Below are 20,013 nucleotides of genomic sequence, written 5' to 3' on the forward strand. Positions count from 1 at the left end.
GTTGTTTAATCTAAAACGTAATTCATAAACACTGTTTGGCTTAATATATAACTGCATGAAATATTCTATTATTGTGTTTATATAATAATATTCTTTTGAAAACTAGGTGCTTGAGAAAAAAATGAGGGTAGATTCGGAATCATCTAGAAACATGTACTTGCATCTCTAATGAGAAAAAAAAAGTCAATATTTGTTGACCAGTGTAATCATCCCAGTTGTGAGTATAATTGTGTCCCCTTCTGATCCGTGTCAGCAAAGGCCTGAATTTTTGGATGTCCTGGCCAATGATCCTGTGGTGTAAGCGCGGTAAAAGAGAATATTTTCTCCCTGATTTGCTTGAAAAACAATCGTAAATAATAACCATTGTATTACAATTGCAAATCTAATCGTCATCATTCTGAGCAAAGCATACAGATACACGTGCATCTCAGGTATAGGTATAGGTATAGGCATCATAGGAAATGTAAATGGCATCATTGCCGTGGTTGTCATCACCTTATCGGAGTTAATGACAATTTCAGTCCCATCTTCATGGCTCTTTAGAACATTGGTCCACCTTAAATTCAGCGTTTTGGCCACGGACAAATGCTCCTCACTGCAGTCCGGCGTGCCTGGGTTATATGGTTGCAGCGTGATGATAACACAAACGACAACACAAATGAATGCTTACATAAAGACAAACATGCAGTACAGTTCTCTTGAGAATGCCCTACAAGCCTCCCTGCATTTAATGTTAAGTATTACTGTGATGCGACTAATTATTAGCTATCCCTTAGAGTCCATCGCCACTCACTGTGAGACAAACAACCCGCAGCGCACGGACTCAAATGCGACGCACAATACTGCATAGAGCAGACATGCAGTTGTATGACATTGAGAAATGTTTTAATGCCATTCCGTTGTTTTCTCATTTATCTGAAGATCAATGAAATACAAATTTGAGGTTCAGGGACAATCACACAATTATCTTACCAACCACAGTGTCTAGATAGCCATCAAATGCCTCTTTGTGAGATATAACCAGAGGAACCTCATAGCCGGTGAACAGATTGACAGCTGTGACCTCTGTCAGGGAGTCTGTAAATCAGAGGGGGGAGAGGTGAAAACAAAGCAGCACTGCCTCCCCTGACAGCTAATTAAAATAAATAAATCAATTAACACTTTCAATTAAAAGATTATCTTGAGGGAATGCCAATTATCATACACCTACAGGTAAAAAAAAAAACAGTTGGACTCAAAACAAAAGAAAATGAATAGACTCAAAACACACCAATAAAGTGTAAATGCTTTGAAATACAGGTTAAAAATGATGCTATTTTACGATAACTCTGATTACAGTCTTGTCACATAATTTTACAGATAGGTAAATGCATTAGAATAAAAACATTCTCATTGTTGCTCAGCAGTTGGCTTGGAGTTTGGTCCACCAGATGGAAGAGAACACAGTGGCCAACTAATAGCCTTATATTCAGAGTTAAAAATAACATTTCGAAATAGCACTTTTCCATAAGCCAGAAACCAAAAGGGCTAAGGACTCCTCACACTGATACTCACCTCTGCCTGGCTGATAGGCTTTCTCCAGCACAGAGCGGACTGAGCTGCTCCCATGGAGCAGTCTGTGGGAGGGCAGGATGGCCAGGTACGCTGCCCCAAACACCGCCTCTGGAGAGGAGCTGTATGCCGACAGACTCTCCCCAGTCTCCTTTCCACTCACCTGGGAAATGAAAGGCCATCATTGAGGAGCTATTGAGTCAATATGGAAACATCCATCCATTTTCTATATTGCTTATCCTCATTCGAGTCGCAGGTGTGTTGGAGCCAATCCTAACTCCGGAGAGAGGTGGGGTATACCCTGGGGATTGGTCGTCAAGACAATCGCAGCATACTGCTCTTCCACATCCAGAGCAGTCACATGAGATGGCCCAAGTATACTTCATAAGGTGTTCCAGGCACATCCTACCGGTAGGATGCCCCAGAGAAGGTCAGAGATATACTGGGGAGACTATGATTTGCGGTTGTCCTGGGAATGCCCCCGAATCTCCCAAGAAAAGCTTGACAAAGTGGCTAAGGGGAGGGAGGTCTTGGTTCCCTACTTTGGCTACAGCCTCAACAGAGACGACCACAGATAAGCAGCAATATAACTGGACTTTTAATGACCTCTTCATTGTTTATCGTTTCTTTATCAGTCTGAGGGGGCAGTCAACAACCAGTGGCAGTTGAGCAACTCACTTGCAGTTTATAGGCAGAGGGGGTGAATATCTCACTGCTCTGTAAGGGAGATTCTTCAAAAGTGAGATCAGTACAGCTTTTGTGTCGAAGATGAAAACTGGAGGTAACTTAAGGCTCTTCCTATGAATTACAAGTTTAGTTCTCACATTAAAATGTGTGTCATGATCATGTCTACTTTACCGTAGACGTGCAGTTGTGAAACTTGAGACGGTTTTATTTTGGTGAGCTTATGTTTGAATATGCTTATTATGTTTGTTTTCTTTTCTTATGGTTAATAAAGCAATTGAAAGCGCATTAGCGGCTGAGTCTATGCTTGACCACTTGCGGGGGCATTACAATGGAAGGTAACTAGCAATGTTTCGCTCTCATTACATAAGCTAACAGTGATGCCTTGTGTTGGTAATCACCACATGCTCTTGTGGTACACATTGCACTTGAGCTTCTTTTATTACGTGTTTTATTAGTTTGGACAATTTGTCTTTTAAGCACTTCTTCCTCATATTCCTTTCCAGGAATAATCTGTCCAAAAAAAAAACTCAACACAAAATCACGAAATATATCAAGTAATTTGCTATATAAGTATAATTTAGAAGAGATCAGCGATGCAGTAAAATCGCAAAAAGTGAACCGCGATATCGTAAAGGACAACTATATGCGCAGGATCATGTAATAAAATCTTCCATTCAAAAAAGAGTACAGTATTTTGTTCTGGGAAAAAAAAGGAGCTGATAAGCATTTTACAAGGCTGACTTTTTTCTTAATCTGCTGAATTTGGCAAGGCATTCAAGTGAAGACTGTTGTGAACATTTTGTCCTAACACATGGTTTCAGTACTTTCTGAGACGCAATAGAAATACGACAGAGGGGCATCACAGGATCTAAAAAAGCAGGTTGGTGAGTAAGAGATGAAAGACCATGGCTGAAGAGGACAAGCACCGAGAACTGCTTCGTGAAAAGAAGGTCAAGAGTTCCAAGGAAAGCAAGAATGATGAATGAATAAATAACAAGCAGCGACCCACCTTGAGTTTGAAATCAAAGTAGCAGCCAGTGCACTCTCCAATCCAATTTGCTTGCATGGATTTGACTCCGTACCACTCTGGAAGGTCAGACAAGCTGTCCAGAAGAGGCTGGGGTGGAAGAAACAAAAAACAAAACAAACAAACAAACAAACAAACAGACAAACCCCAAAAAAACATAAGTCATAATTAGATGCAACTTTACTATATTTCAAATGCTCATTTCAAAAATATCAACCTGTTTTGCCTGACTTATTCTCTTGTAACATACAAACTGTCACAAACAATTATTCTGCATGGTGGAAAAAAAAAAAGAAAAAAGAAACCTATGCATAACAACCAACTCAAAGTCAAAATGTCACAGCTGGGCAAAGGCCGGTGCTGTTATACCTCTTTATTTTACTTTCAGGCTGTCACAATCTATTACCCACAAGCACTCAAACTGCGCCACTCATCATTCATTTCCACAACCATATTAAAATATGAAAACACACACAATGGCTATGGTCATGGTCATCACTCTCATGACAGCCGGACAAAAACTAAACCCGGAAATTATATCAGAGTCTGAGAAGAGAAGCAGAAAAAAAAATCATTTGTGTGCTAAAGGACTGTGATGGGCAATGGCTGTCTCCATGGCAACAAATAAAAGCTTCAAGCAAGCGCTATATAGAAACGAAGGCGAAGGCAAAGTCAAGCGGTGTGTGTACGTGTATGCTTGTGTGTGTGTGTGTGTGTGTGTGTATATATGCTTGTGCGTGTATGCACTGTTATGTGCATACACGCGTGTATATGCATGTGTATATGCAATGTTTCTTAGGAAAAGAAACATTGACACATACTTTGTCACCTTTTTAAGAATTTGATTCAGCAACCAAAATTGTAACAATTTGTAACAACACTTATGGATTTATCTGCTGGCGTCGGCAAGAATGAATTCCGAGCGATAGGCTGCTTAATACTTCGTAACATTACATATTACAGGTAAGAGAGTCCAACACACACAAAAAATGTCCCGCCTCCAAATGTTTATAAATGTCTATATTAATATTTTAAACCACAAATATATCACAAATGATGACCCCAAAAAACTATACTCTAATTCCAAACTCATAACAATTAAAAACAAAATGATGTGGAGAACATTTTTGATTTTGGGAAAAAAAAGCGCTGGAATTGTACACGTGAAGATGACTCTCCTAACGTCCGATCATAACCAATTTGCTCCTCCCCGACAAACACACCCCTCCGTCTCTCAGTCGAGGTGAAGCACTTCAACAATACTTTCTCAACACCGTTTACTACTTTCCTATTGGACAGGGGTTTGGCATCATCTTGTGGTATCGTAAGTCTTACAGAAGGAGCACAAAAGTCTGCAAACAACTGGAGTTTCCTGCAAATGGTTGAGGATAGGTTCCACATGAATATTGAGTGGCGAATAGGCTGGGATTAACAGTTCCCATACAAAAAAAATGCTTCTATGGGCAATGATCAGCATATCAGAGCAATCAGAGGGCAACTTCATCACATTACTATATAATCAGAGAGATGCTCTCTCCTAGTCAGTCTGCCAAAGAAATAAATAAAAGACACTTCTGCCACCTAACAAAAAAACATTTCAGTAGTATACCTGTCACCACAGTATAAATCGCTGGCATAGATAGATGTCAAATGAAGATCTGTAAGCAGTCATTGCCGGACAACTTAAAGTAAAACCGGATCATGATCTCTCACGGCACACGAGTGTGGCAGGGTACTCTGGTTGTGAATCACTGGATTATAGCAAATGTGCGAGTGCTATCGGATGCTCGCTCACACACGGAATTGTGGTTGGCAGTGCGTGACAAGCAACAAGTGTGATTATGAAACATTTTGAAATGACACACAGCGTCTGTCAAAATAATCCATCTTGGTAATGATTCTTGTCATCTGAAATCATCTCGGGAAAAACATTATAGTTGGAAAACATACTTCGGCATGAGGTAGAGCGCAGCATAAATATAATCTGAAGTTAATGTTGTCGAGCCAGCATCATGAACAGGCAAGTGGGGAAATGGGGGGGCTGAGGAAATCACAAACACGTTTAGCATGCTTCATTTTGCCACGGCCCTCCTGCCTCTCCATCTGCCTCTCTCACTTCTATTTCTTCACACCTTCTTCCTCCTTCCTCTCCACTTCTCCATTTGCCAGTGAAAATTAGAAATGCGCGAACACATTGTCACAGTAGTGATCCCACCTCCATTCATACCTCTGACATGGACCAGCATGGGCAACTGCAGCAATGTCACCAAGACACATGCAAGGTTTGCATATGAACAGGAATGCTTTCATGAACCCTTTAGTGGCCAACCGTTTTTTACAAGTCCTTGTATGGATACATGTTTTTTAAACTCATTTGATAGAACTTTGTGTACGGACAGCACCATCAAATTGACTCGACACTACTCTGGCTTGATCAAGTGTGAAACACACATTGCCTATCACTCACGGCTGAATGTTGGCATTGGTGGTAAATCTGCATTCATTTGTTCACTTTTTTTTTGTGGTCAGTCTAGACTGGAGGTACAACCAGTCTCTCAATAAACAAAACTGCCTTGCCTTACACATGCTCAAACAATGCATTGTTCATTCGTTTGTGTTGATGACCTCCAGGGGTTTGATTGTACAAGCAGAGAGGTGGAACAGTCACAGTTATTATCGTAGAAGGCGGCTGCTCATTTGAACCATCCCGAAGTTGAGGGCCTATTATTGCGATGCTTCTTTTAGATCAAATTCACACAAGTGTACCTTGCCGTAGTGCGTGGTCTTTATGAACCATTGAGTGAGCAACTTCTGCTCCACCAGCGCACCAGACCTCCAAGAGCGACCGTTTTCATCCACCTGCTCATCAGCCAGTACTGTTTGATCAACAGGGTCCCAGTTCACCACACCCTGAAGAGTACACATGCACACGCACACACAAATTGCTCATGAAGAATGAAAGCAGTGATTAGGTTGCTGCAATTGAAAGAGACAGACCGTAGGCTTTATTTAAAGGTTGTCACACTTCATTACACGTTATCAAAGGCTTTCTAAAGAAGACCTCCAAAATCATCACTGTCACTGTGAAAGACCAACTAAAGCAATCATAATCCTTCCAAAAGAAACCTAGGGTAAGTACTTTGATGGAAAGGCGAGTCTTACCTCTTTCTGATAAGCCAGCCCTGCTTTGAAGAGCTTAATAAAGAGATACTGTGTCCACTTGTAGTAGTCAGGAAGGCAAGTGGTCACCTCCTGTGAAAGAAACATTCTGGTCAGGTCCACAGGGAGGGAGAAGGAAAATACGGTTTGATTTTTGTCCAAGTCTTGATCCTACAGACCCGGTCCCAATTAAAGCAAAGGCCAAGGCTGTCCAGCTGCTCCCGCATAGACTTGATGTTCCTTTGGAAAGTGAATACAGTCAGAGGGTTGAAGATCGTGAAGCACAAATAAGCCTTTAGTACCTTTTGGTCCAATTTTCTGGATCAAGACGTCTCTCAATAGCTGCGTTCTCTGCTGGAAGGCCAAAGGCATCCCAGCCCATTGGGTTTAATACCTAGAGATAAAACAAAAATGCTTTTTTGTTGTACAGTATTAGCACTCTGGTCATAATATGGCCTACTTTGTCAAAACAAAAGACATGTATCAAGTGGTTGAATGTAAAAAAATATTGATTCATCAATGCGTTGCAACACTTCCACTCGCAATTCAATATCAATTCAGCAACGTCAACACACGATTGAAGACCAATACAGAAAATATGATGACAAATCATTTTGCGATCAAATTTTTTTTTTTACATCAATGCATATTTTAGCCGGTTGAAATCGATTTTCGATGACTCTTTACATTCCTAGTGCTGACTCGAACGAATGAGTTTGAATGTGATTGTTGATTTCTGAGCACAGCCACATCCCCAGTTCTAAAAGGGTGTGCACACTTGTGCAACCACTTCATCACAGTTTATTTTTACCTCCCTTCTCAAAAAGTTGCCTTTTTTCAATTGAGTTGCCCCCTCAACGCCCATCTTTAAAACTTCCGCTGTTGTGAAAGCGCTATATAAATCAGCATGTATTGTATTGTATTGTATTGTCTCAAAACTCATTTGTATTCTTTGGCATTTGACTCAGCATGACTCAGACTGTTTACTGTTTTTGTGCTTTCTACTGTCTTCATTATTAATTTGTTTTATTGTTGTATATATGATATTTGCTCCATGTACCGTACTTTGTTATACAGCAGTGGTTGTTTTTAAAGTGCTCATATTCAGTCATGCTGTATAATTTTTCCATGCCCAAAGCGTAGCTTGGCGTCCTTGGAACAATCATCTCTTAAAATTGGAACGCTCCCTACTGGAGACACACAAACATTGGAATGTGCTAGTTGATACAAGCTGAGAATCGGTTTATGAGAAATGAAAGTTATGATATTACACCTTGAGTTTTGGTGCCGCCCTTCTGATGATATAAAATGATGTGACTCTCTTCCTGCCTCGCACTCGTGACATGCAGCCATTGTCTGTCAACCACGGGTGCCTGGAATATTGTTATTAAAAGCTTAGAAGAAACTGTTCATCGACTCCAACCTGTATTTGGATTACCAACATTCTCTCCTCGTCCCAAATTCAACGAACACGCGGGGGAAACAAGGCCACTTTTTCCCCCAACAATAAATACAGTTGAGGTGATGGTTACAGTAATGAGGGGAAAAGTCACATCTCGTATCCTTTATCGTATGTCTCATATTGTTTCATATCGTATATACAGGGTCTTGTTACACATGTAACCTTGTCCATGTTTTTCCTGTTCCTACATAAAAAAAAGTTGAGCTTCATTTTCTGACCTCACAGAACAACAAACTGAATATTATGTTTTGAATTTCCAATAAAATATCAGATGATCAAAATTACATCTTCAAGGGAGAACAGAAGTAACTACTGTCTAGTGCAAAACATAAAACCGTGCAGTCATTTGTAAAAAATACCACAAAAATCACACTAGAATAAGCAGTGTGAATGACTTTGGTGCTTTTGCCAGGCAGCACACAACATTTCATGCTTTATGTCGGTTCAGTCAAATAGCAGTGGATCCTGGCAGAGTCTATATGATAATAAGCAGTCCCTTGCCCATCTTCACTCCATCACACAGTGCAATTAGTACACGCTGGTAAGGTGCAGAATAAAAGACTGGGATATGAGTTCTTAAAATATCATGCAGCCATTCATGGCTGGATGTAATGCATGCAGATTTCATGCGAACATCTTGATCATTTTTCTATGTAATATTATCCCCCCCCCTCCGCCCCCCGACACCCCTCAGCCCTGTGTAATACCATTTCTTTCCCCTTTTTGCTCCTTGGGGGTGCTTTTCTGCTCAGTGAGAGCCAAATGAGATGAAAGCACAGGAGTGGAAGGCATGAGAAAAGAGAAGCACACCGTCACGGAGTCGAGGATCACTGCGCAGACTTTAACAGGTCTGATGTTTCGGAAGAGTTGGTATCCTTGGTAACCGCATTGGCCTCCTTTTTAGAGCCAAGTACTAGATCGTATTAGGCTAATAGAGCTCAGCACTGTGGCCCAATGTGCCTGTTCGGGACGAAGACCTGCAAACGCATCGATCCTGATGCAAGCCACAGACAGCCTGTGCAAATAACAAAGGCAGGGATATAAATAAATAAATCCTCCTCATTAGTGTTGCGCTTCTACTGCTGTTCATTCAGTCTTCAACTTTGTTAACATGAAATGGTGTGTCTGCTCTAATAGGAGCTCAAGGTTCCAAGAGATTGGCAGGGCAAAATAATCCATTCATCGTTAATAGCTTGAGTGGTGCTTATTCCTATGTCTGCAAAAGTCAAGATCGGTCCCACTTTGCACAGGTGCATTCCTAATCCAGTGTAATGAAGGCACAGCGTGAGTGACAAGAGGCAGTGGAGAGATGGAGAGGGGGAAAAAGCGGAAAAAAGTGGACCCAACGACAAAATGTGCAGACTGAAGCGTGGAACAAGTGGGTGCCAGTCTGACAAAGAAATCTCACTTGTTACTTCCATCGCAAGAAAGCAAGACTCATGCTTGATTTCTTGCTAACCAGTGCTAGCCAGTCGACCACCGCCATATTATGTTTCTATGGATCTATATTACATGTATTTTGTTTATGCAGATATGGCAAAACTGCTGTTTTTACCTGTAAATGACTGATTAACAATCAGTAAACATACTGTGGGGGAAAAAAAGCCTTCCTTTTTGGTCCCCCATATGGGTAGCATTTTTTTTTCTTAAAGTTACCTGAAATGAATGCCAATTTTCAATGATCTCTTGCTCATAAAATACATAGTTTGTATAAAACACATCATAACATGATTTTTCTTTTTTTTTTTTTAATACACTTATCCAGTGGCCAGATGAAGTCCCGATCAAAATATGTGGCTGTACAACTTCTTTTCAAGGAATACAGCGAAGTGCAAAGAATTAAACTGAATAAAACAGTGCTCCAAGGAACATTTAGGAATACCAATCATTTAACCAAAGTTTTGGCAACACAGGTTTGTCATCTTGTTCTGAAGTTAACGTTTATTTCAACGGCGATGTCTCAGTCCGAACACTGTGTGGGACCATGCAATGACGTACTGTACATGATGAACAAGAATGGAATCATTTTTCGTGTAGTACGGTAGGTAAATTGTGAGATCATATTTACCGGTGTAGAACAAAAATCACGATATTTGCTTGTAAAATCTTTTACCTTTTTTCAGCCTTTGTTTTCAAATGAAACAATAGTGGCCTCTTGTAAAAAAAAAAAATTGGGGGGGAAAAAAATACAAAATTCGAACCCGCTATTATGCCAAGAGTAAGATGAGCCACAAACTCATTGCACAACTTTACCGCCCATTTGTTTTAGTTGTGCATTTGACAGCCAGGCACATTTCACTTTTGCACCACTTGTTGAAGACCCTTAAGCTCAGTCAAGTGTAAACGTGTTACCTTTGGACTTGTTGCCATTAGAAGTTCATTAATGACGAGACTGCTGAAAATTAGACATTTCTCCAGAGTGAAAAATTGTTGACACACAGCGCACACAGGAACCGCACAACAAGCTGGAAATGGCAACAGCGCGTGACCATCTATTGAGTGTACCTTCGTTAATTAACAGGGGGTAGACGGTGTGTGCATACAGAACAATCACGTTCACTTTCCTGACAGATGCTTTGAGAACGTAGGCTGGTGTGCAGGAGGTAGTTTGCCAGTCATGTGAAACATTTTTCATATTTAGGCTAACGCCAGAGGGGTTTTTTTTCCCTAAAGGTGACAGCACGTAATCTAAAATGCACCAGGGAAAGACATCCAAGGGGCTTGTTATGCACCATGGAAGGCAAAGAGCGGGATATGGTGGTTGTGCAGGGGGGCTGAATGAAGGCTGTCATCAAGATGGGGGGGAGGGGGGGGGGGCAGTGACTCGTTCAACAATGAAGCACTTAAAGTGGATGCAAACAAGAGTATGGCTATCGACTGCTGTGCTGAATGGAGTCAATAACTCAGCCGGGTGCTCAAGACTATGGATTTTACTTTTACCTTCATGACATCTTAATAAGTCTTAATGAGATCACCCAAGCTGAAGGCAAGCACAACTTTTAGTCGGAATTATACAGAAAGTGTCAATAACACTTGCAATTAGAATGTGCGCACCATCTAATAATAGGTTCCCTTACAGAGATAATGATGTTATTGAGCTCTTAATAGTAGAGTGGATTTAAAAAGTCTACACATATGCAAGAGTTCTGTGAGATGCAAAAAGATAAGAACATAAATCATTTCAAAACTTTGTCCACAATTACTGTGACGTTGAACCTGTACAACTCAACTGAAAGAGAGGAAAATCTTTCCAAAGGGAAATTAAAAATAAACAAATGAGATAATGTGTGATTTCTGCACACCCTCTAAAACGGGGGATGTGGCTATCTTCAGAATAGACCAATCACGTTCAAACTAATATTCAAGGCTGTCGGCACACACCTGCCACCAGTAAATGTGCCGTTTCTTTAAACTTACCGTATATAAAATTTTGCTTTTCTTGCTGTTTTTGTAGTCACATCTCTAAAGGTACACATACTCTACCTTTAAAGACTCCAGAAAGTGAATTCAACCACATTGTCACAATGGTTTAAGTTTTCCTTTTGAAACTACTTAAATTACATTAATAATGATGTAAACAGTTTGAAATGATTTTTAATTGTCTTTTTGTTTTTTTTAAACACCAAAAACAGCATTTGAAGAGAGTTGTGTGCAACCACTTAATCCGCCGTATATAAATGCCAATAATTACTGTAGATCAACAGATTTTTTTCGCACCAAATTTGAGTACCAAAATGATAGTGATGTTAACTCCATTTATTCTTGTGGATAAATGTGTATGCTATTGTTATTGTGTTTGACAATGGGCAAGTTTTGCACGTCTGATATTCATATTGTAAGTAATAGGGAAAACGTCAACTGGGACCAACAAAACATTCCTCTCTACAAGTTGAAAGCATTTATTGTCTATTAAGTCATTCATTCATTCATTCATTCATATTCCGAGCCGCTTTATCCTTTACTAGGGTCGCGGGGGGTGCTGGAGCCTATCCCAGCTGTCTTCGGGCAGTAGGCGGGGGACACCCTGAATCGGTTGCCAGCCAATCGCAGGGCACACAGAAACGAACAACCATTCGCACTCACACTCACACCTAGGGACAATTTAGAGCGTTCAATCAGCCTGCCACGCATGTTTTTGGAATGTGGGAGGAAACCGGAGCACCCGGAGAAAACCCACGCAGGCCCGGGGAAAACATGCAAACTCCACACAGGGAGGCCGGAGCTGGAATCGAACCCGGTACCTCTGCACTGTGAAGCCGACGTGCTAACCACTGGACTACCGGGCCGCCCTCTCTATGAAGTCATGTTTAGGATAAAACAAAAACGGCTCACAAACCTGATAACCTCTCATTCTCTGAAAGTGGCCAATGACGTCGCTGATTGTGTACACTCGCACATGGCCCATGTGCAGTCGTCCAGACGGATATGGGAACATGGAGAGAACATAGAACTTTTCCCGATTTTGATCCTGAAATGAGAAAGCCAGCTAGAGTCATGAATACTGTAGGAAGATATGATGGGAAGGTGTGCATAAACATGTGGAGGTGAAGAAAAAGAACAATAACTCATCATATGCACAGGAAGAGCAATGACTTGTGCATTTCTGTACGAGGCTCCAACGCGCTCTGATTGTAGTGTCAGACACGATTCCGAGTCGTAGCATTGTTGAATGGATGGTTTACGGTCACAACAGTGTTGCCCTGGCAACTGAGGAAGTGCCAGATACATCAAGCTAGATATGATTACAGGAAACCCGAGCCATGAATTTTTCAATAAATTAATTAGTGCCAGAGCTGTCCCGAACACACTTCATCACTGTCGCTTGCACCATCAGACTATTAGGATGTCTAATCAGCCGGAGACTACAAGTAAAAGTGGATCATCATTTGGGTGGATGAGTAATTATTGCTTAATCAAGTAATTTCAAGAAAGCCTTTTAAAACACTGAAATACATGCGGTGGATTTTGGGGGGCGGGGGGTCTCACCATTCTTGTAGAAGTTTTTTTTTTTTCATTTATGTATTTTGTTACTCCATAAACATATTTTAAAAGTACGCATTTTCCTTTACGCACATCATCATCTGCATTTTTTTAGTTCTCTTTTGAGGGCTTCAGCATTGACTATTTCAACACATAACCACGGAATAGGCAACAACAAGCATACTACCAGCAAATGAGTGTGATCATTTTGTGCGCTATTCACCCAGCCTGCAAGTCTAATGATCCAAAAATCAGCACTGATCACAAACAAAGACATGACATTATGAATTGATTTTGACTTTTGCTTATAGAAAAAGCAGAGAAAAATGACCTTCTGGGATTTCAAATGATTCCTTCATTTGCTTTTTGTTCACTGAGCGTCAAATTTCATAAAAATATTTTTTTCTGCTACACATAAATGGGAACCATGTCTCTAACGACAGTTATTGATCCCGCAATTGCCTTACACTGGGTTCCGATCTTGACATACAAAAACCCAATGTAAGATTAATTCTACTATTGCGTTTCTTTGAAAGAATTCAAGTTTCTTATCATTTGTTTGAAAATTAATAACTCAAGGGGTTGGAAAAGCTGCTAAGGTGGGAATAGAGACATTGCTTTGTAAAATAGCTATAATGTACTATGTTTGCAGCCATGTTGTTAGTACAAGCAGTGCACATCGAAAGGACGCATGAAAAAAAACAAAAAGATCCTCACAAATAAAATAAAACTAATCTACAACATTGATTATGAGCACAGCCCCACTTGACATATCATTGTCTCTTAGGAACCAAAACGTTCTTCTAATACTAATAAGCATGCTCAAGTATGTTTCCGGGATGGAGATGGTACTGCACCTTTTCCAGTGAGTCCTTTTGCCACTGCGCCATGATCCGCGGGTGCCACCATTGCTCCACTCTGCATCGGGTCTCTGTCCGATAGTCCTTCTCCCACACGCCGGTCTCACTGAACAGCGTCCGGAAAACAGGGGACAACTGGCAGCGGACAAGGGTCAGGAAAGCAGTCCTGATCTGGCATGACTGGACAACAGTGTGAGGATATGGAGGCATCCATCTCCTTAACATCTTCATGATTCTGTCACAGAAAACAAAAACAAATGCTGAAATTGGTAGAAATCGCAGTTGTCAGGTCAAAGGGACAGTTTCTGCTGAAAGTAAATTCACTTAACATAACAGTTCTTTTCATGTTTGTAAACACACACACACACACCAAAAGCTTTAGTTGTTCTCAATTTCATAATAAAAAATAATTATTAAATTAATCGGGCGGCCCGGTAGTCGAGTGGTTAGCACGTGGGCTTCACAGTGCAGAGGTACCGGGTTCGATTCCAGCTCCGGCCTCCCTGTGTGGAGTTTGCATGTTCTCCCCGGGCCTGCGTGGGTTTTCTCCGGGTGCTCCGGTTTCCTCCCATATTCCAAAACTATGCATGGCAGGCTGATTGAACACTCTAAATTGTCCATAGGTGTGAGTGTGAGTGCGAATGGTTGTTCGTCTCTGTGTGCCCTGCGATTGGTTGGCAACCGATTCAGGGTGTCCCCCGCCTACGGAGACAGCTGGGATAGGCTCCAGCACCCCCCGCGACCCTAGTGAGGATCAAGCGGTTAGGAAGATGAATGAATGAATGAATATTAAATTAATCAAGCAGAGACTGTGAATGAGGAGGATACATCGAGTGATGGTGTCGTAGCCACTTTTAAAGAGACAGACTGGGGGGGGGGGGGGGGGGGCTCATAACTGGGTTTGTGGAAGGTAATTTCTCACAGATAAAACGATTGGTTAGATTATCCATCCATCTATTTTCCGAACCGCTTGATCCTCACGAGGGTCGCGGGGGGGCACACAGAAACGAACAACCATCCATACCCACACTCACACCTAGGGACAATTTAGAGCATGTTTATGGAATGTGGGAGGAAACCGGAGCACCCAGAGAAAACCCACGCAAGCCCGGGGAGAACATGCAAACTCCACACAGGGAGGCCGGAGCTGGAATCGAACCCGGTACCTCTGCACTGTGAAGCCGACGTGCTAACCACTGGACTACCGGGCCGCCTGGTTAGATTATCTTAGGGTATTTCAGCTAATGACTAGCCTGCGAGTAGACCACGGCGCTATCCATTTTAGCGTTGAGTGCATCCGTGCCATTCATCTGACCAACAGAAAAGTCAGTTAATTAGCCAGTGCATAAAAAAACACGTAACTATGTCTGCATTTCCAACACGTCTACTTTTCAGTTAAGATTTTTTTTGTTTAATTTGATTAACTTGCCTGTTAAAATGTCATTTACAACTGCCCATTATGTCCCCCTTCCAAGCAGCTAACATCACGTAACATCTTTTTGACTGACACGTCACACATTCAATAATATAGCAAAGAAAACGGCTAATAACATAATTCAAGCCACTTGCCCTCTTTCCTCTATCACTCTGGTTTGTCAAATGACATAAAAGCACGATCTTCTGCCACCCGAAATTACGTGTGATATCATGGTGAAAAGGTCTATTGACCGCAAATAGATGAAAAAATTACATTGGATTATACTGTATTTAAAAGACTAAAACTAAGACCAAGGTAAAGGCAAGAGCTAAGGCTAGGTAGGTACTCATCCAACTCGGAAATGTTGGTGTCCATTTGCAGCAACTCCAATAACAACAACTAGCATTACAACACAAGAAGGCAAAGGGATGCTTTGGTGTGCCTTGACTTGGTCCAGTATCAGAAGGTGTATTGCACATGTGTCAAACTCAAGGCCAGGGGGCCAGATCTGGCCCGCCACATCATTTGATGTGGCCCACGAGAGTAACTCAAACATGTCAACTTACATGATCCTTTCTAAAATGTCTACCAACATTTTTAATTCTCATATGGAATAAATAAGAGATATATTAAAAGCATTTCTTTGTTACTAACCCCATCATGATATTAACTTGAAAAATAGTGGAATCAACAATTATTCTTGACTTCTATATGTGGTTTCAGCCATAACGGCTCTCCAAGTGAAACGGTAACTAAAATCTGGCCCGCGACAAAAATTAACTTGGCTCAGCAAAAATATACTGTGGCACATGATGACAAACAATTCTCAAAATACAACCACTGACTTCTACGATCAAAACACGTTATTGGAAACCTATCATTTCTTGTAAGTTAAAAAAACAGACTGACAAATTAAGATGTGTGACAATTTCACATGTGCGATGTCCTTGCAAACTGGCTTGTGTGTCCATCAAGGATCACTGCAGACATGGCAAGGTGAGAGACAAGAATGTGTTCCTATGGTGACCACTGATCTCGCAATCTCAGGAGTGTGTTCATTTGTTGATGACCTGATACATGTTTTATGTTCCACATTCCCATTATTTTACTAAAAATTGAACTGTTTTAAATGAACACTGGAGCCTATCCCAGCTGTGAGGATGAAGCGGTTTGGAAGATGAATGAATGAATGAATAAATGAACACTTTCACGGGGTTCTAGGTAGGATAAGCTGGCATTGGTTGTTACACGCAAGACAGTTTTTCCAACTATAAGAATAAAACCAATATGAGTCGGGACTGGGGGTAGGGGGCGATTTTGCTAAGAAGAAGTAAATGTTTATATATTTTTCCAATTGATGGAAAATGAGATCAAGAACAATATTACAGTATATGCATCATTGAAAGCAGTAGAGTTCGAGGTTCGCAAAGAGCGGTTTGTGTATTTTATTACAGTTCGTGCTTTGTTATAAATTGACTTAACATTATCCTAAGGTCTGCCTGGTTTAAAATGACAAAATCGCTACATGAACCTGATAAGAAATGAGCGAAGGCAGTGTGTGATATTATGACTCCGATACAGCTCTGATGCAGTGCAAAAAACAACCACAATCACATACATATTGCTAAATGAATAGCTCTCGTTCAAGATACCTATTCGGCTATTGATCGCCTAATTATCGCTAGTATTGTCCATTCATGGTAAGAGTTTCTATTAATTTGTTGACACTCGCGTCTGTGTTGCAGCTTACGAAAGTAAATGAGAAGTAGAGTGCTTTTTACCTGGTTTATTTTATATCCGAGTCGTTGTCTGTAACATGGTTAAAAAACTCCATCCTGCAAATATGATGTGTTCCCTTAAATGCAAGTCAATGACCTGCGTCTATAGCGCACAACGAACAACGAGCGCTGCCATTTTGGTTTGAATAAACTTTATTGAGACGAACAATCATGACACAGTCTGGAACGCCTGATGAACACACAGTACAGCGTCAAGAAAAACTATGTACAGTACTGTATTATTTGCTAGCTCCACAGATAATAGTCTTAAAACTAATTCCAGTTTATACATTTGTATAACATCTCACCCCCCCCCCCCAAAAAATGGCAACCAAAACTAATTACATCATAAAGCCTTAATAAAGTCTTCTGCTCCGTTCCAATACATGAAAAAGGTACACATTTGTTAATTACACGTTTGTGTGCTTTTTTTGTTTATTAATTCAGAAAAAGAAATATCAATGCACATTTTCATATAAATATACAGTATAAGATACTAAACAGAAGAAATTTCCATCTTTAGTTCCCATACGATTGATTGAGAGAGGCATACATAGGTAGATGATTCTAACTTATTAATTTTTTTGCTTGTTTGCTTTTGCTTATTCATTTATTTAAAAAAAAAACAATGAATATTAATAGAGCCTACATGCACTCGAAAAACAGGTGTTTTATTTTTTTTTTTCAGCTGGGTTTTTATAGCCCCATCCCAAAAGTAGTTAATTTGGTCACTTTCGAGCCAACAGATGAGTCAAATATTTCACCCAAATGTTGCGTCAAATTAACTACAATTGTGGGTTGTTTCAACTACAATCCATTAGTTCACTTATCTATCTAAACGCTGAGTCCCATTAACCATCTATCCATTTTGTAATCCGCTTATCCTCACGAGGGTCGCGGGCATGCTGGAGCCAATCCCAATTGTCTTTGAGCAGTAGGCGTGGGTCAACCTGAACTGGTTGCCAGCCAATCGCAGGGTACAACAAACAACCATCTGCGTTCAAACACACCAAGGGACAATTTAGAGTGTTCCATTAACCTGCCATGCAGAAGAAAATGCAAACTCCACACAGGAAGGCTGGAGCCGGAATCAAACCCTGCACCTCTGCACTGTGAAGTAGACGTGCTAACCAGTCGCCCGCCGTGCCGTCACATTAACCAATATGCTAAATTAATTCTAACATATTACACTACGGTCGAAGACCATTTTTAATTGCAATAGATTATCCATACATATTAAACTGTTAGGCTACAAACCAATAAGGTGAAATACAACTATGACTCATTTACTGCCGGCACCCGGAAGTCCTTTCTCGGGAGGGTTTCCAAAGGAGGGGAACATATCTTTGATGCCAGAGTGGAGAGACTTGTGAGTGAGAGATCACCTCCATTCGCACTGCTCCTCATCACAGAGAGAAGCCAGTGAAGAAGGAAGCTAGTCTTTGATCTAAAATGCAGAAAGAAGTAATGCAAGAGTCAACCAGTCTGAGCTGATACGAGCAAAACCAACGCATAACACTGGTAGCCTTGCATCTGGAAGATAAACATGAGGCATCACTGGAGCCCTGCAGTCATACATCAGAGGCAAGTGGGCACTTTTGCTTCAGGCAGAGCCGGGTGTGGATGAGGTGGAGGAGTAAAGGAGCAATGGGTTTCTGACACAGTGGAAGTGTAAATTCTCCCTACTCGGCTTGATAAGAGGTCTTCCGATCAGTACAGCTGATTCTTTTTTCCCCTCATTTTATTATTGTCTGATTGAGAACTGGATCGACTGTTGTAATTTCTTGGAATGAGCAACACCGTGAAAAGAAATTATTTGTGTAGTATGATAAGATGTGAGTTAGTAACGCAAGAAAAAATCAAATTATAAATCTTAATGTGTGAAGAGTCAATAAATGAAGAGGCATTAGTATTGGAACCACACCAAAAACACTCAGAAGGATAAAATAATCCATTTGGTCTCTACTAAATACTGTACCGCCGAGCACCAAGGAGGGATTTGCGTTTTGGTTCCCAACCAAACTTTGCAAGTCAACACATCTAGCTATTTCCATCAAGCAACGGAGGAACATGTTGAAAGAATTATTTGATTCATATTCTTTCACATTATGAGGCAATTAAATAACACCCTCACTGACTTGTGTGACTGACTGTGTTTACATATCAGAATTTTGCCTCATGCCTTAGCCTATGTCTTCTCTCTCCCATTTAAGTATCCAAGCAACTGTGTACTACCTTGGCAACAACACTTATACAATCGAATCCGATCTAGGACCTGTATATTCATCATTTGGGTTTTCAGCAAAATATAGGAAATATATTAATAATACTACGGATAGCATTTATATAATCACAATTTCCAGGCGATCAAATGTTGTGGCCAATGAATATGGATACATACTTTCATTGTATCTTTTGCCATCTGTGTTGCTGGCCTACAGTAGATAAGATAAGATAAGATAAAATAAGATAAGATAAGATGTTTTATTTTTTCGATTGTTCATTAACCCTTGGTGAATATATTTGCTGTCCCTGCTTGTGTTTTGAATCCAAACAGACCTTTTAAAATAGGGCATGAGGGCAAATGATAAAAATAAGATGTCGGGACAGGTGGCGGCTTCATGCTGTCTGTGCTTGCAAATTTGATGCCGCAAATCTGTTGAGCAACAACTCACTCAAAACAAACACAAGGCATGGAATGACTTCTGAGAAAAGTCTCATCCTATTTCAATGCTCGATCTTTGTCTCAAATGTTCCACTTATTTTCATTTTTCTCAAACGAGCAGCCCAAAATAGCTGTGTGTGATTCCACAAAGACTTTCTAGACGATTTTGGGGTGCGGGAGAGGGTGGGGGTGGGGGGGGGGGGGGCTTAAACTGAGCATTTGTGAATTGCTGTGTTGTCTTTGGGTCTCCACAGATTGTTGGTTGTTTTTCAAAGAAATCTCTTTTGAAAGGAACCAATCATCCTACTCTACCCACATCCGCCTCCCCGTTCCCACCATGACAAAAAACGGTAATCACCCTGGCGGTTCTCTCTGCAAGTTTCTGGGGACGATTACGTTTCACGAGCAGAGTACCACAAGACAAATG

The 20,013-nt window shown here is 40.8% G+C and overlaps 1 protein-coding gene across 1 annotated transcript in view; it reads right to left on the minus strand.

Moving 5' to 3' along the window:
* Positions 1-17,056, minus strand: part of lars2 (leucyl-tRNA synthetase 2, mitochondrial) — a 32,115-nt gene extending 15,059 nt beyond the window's left edge. Inside the window, exons 1-11 of the mRNA XM_052065735.1 lie at positions 16,925-17,056; positions 13,724-13,961; positions 12,223-12,354; positions 6,727-6,818; positions 6,604-6,664; positions 6,428-6,517; positions 6,032-6,175; positions 3,248-3,355; positions 1,555-1,714; positions 973-1,077; positions 496-611 (exon numbers count right to left, since the gene is read on the minus strand). Coding sequence (XP_051921695.1) covers positions 496-611; positions 973-1,077; positions 1,555-1,714; positions 3,248-3,355; positions 6,032-6,175; positions 6,428-6,517; positions 6,604-6,664; positions 6,727-6,818; positions 12,223-12,354; positions 13,724-13,957 — 1,242 coding nt within the window. The 5' untranslated portion in view covers positions 13,958-13,961; positions 16,925-17,056. The remainder of the gene's footprint in view (positions 1-495; positions 612-972; positions 1,078-1,554; positions 1,715-3,247; positions 3,356-6,031; positions 6,176-6,427; positions 6,518-6,603; positions 6,665-6,726; positions 6,819-12,222; positions 12,355-13,723; positions 13,962-16,924) is intronic.
* Between the last annotated feature and the right edge of the window lie 2,957 nt (positions 17,057-20,013).

Source organism: Hippocampus zosterae, chromosome 5 (assembly GCF_025434085.1).
Source record: "Hippocampus zosterae strain Florida chromosome 5, ASM2543408v3, whole genome shotgun sequence".
NCBI classification, from domain to species: Eukaryota; Metazoa; Chordata; class Actinopteri; order Syngnathiformes; family Syngnathidae; genus Hippocampus; species Hippocampus zosterae.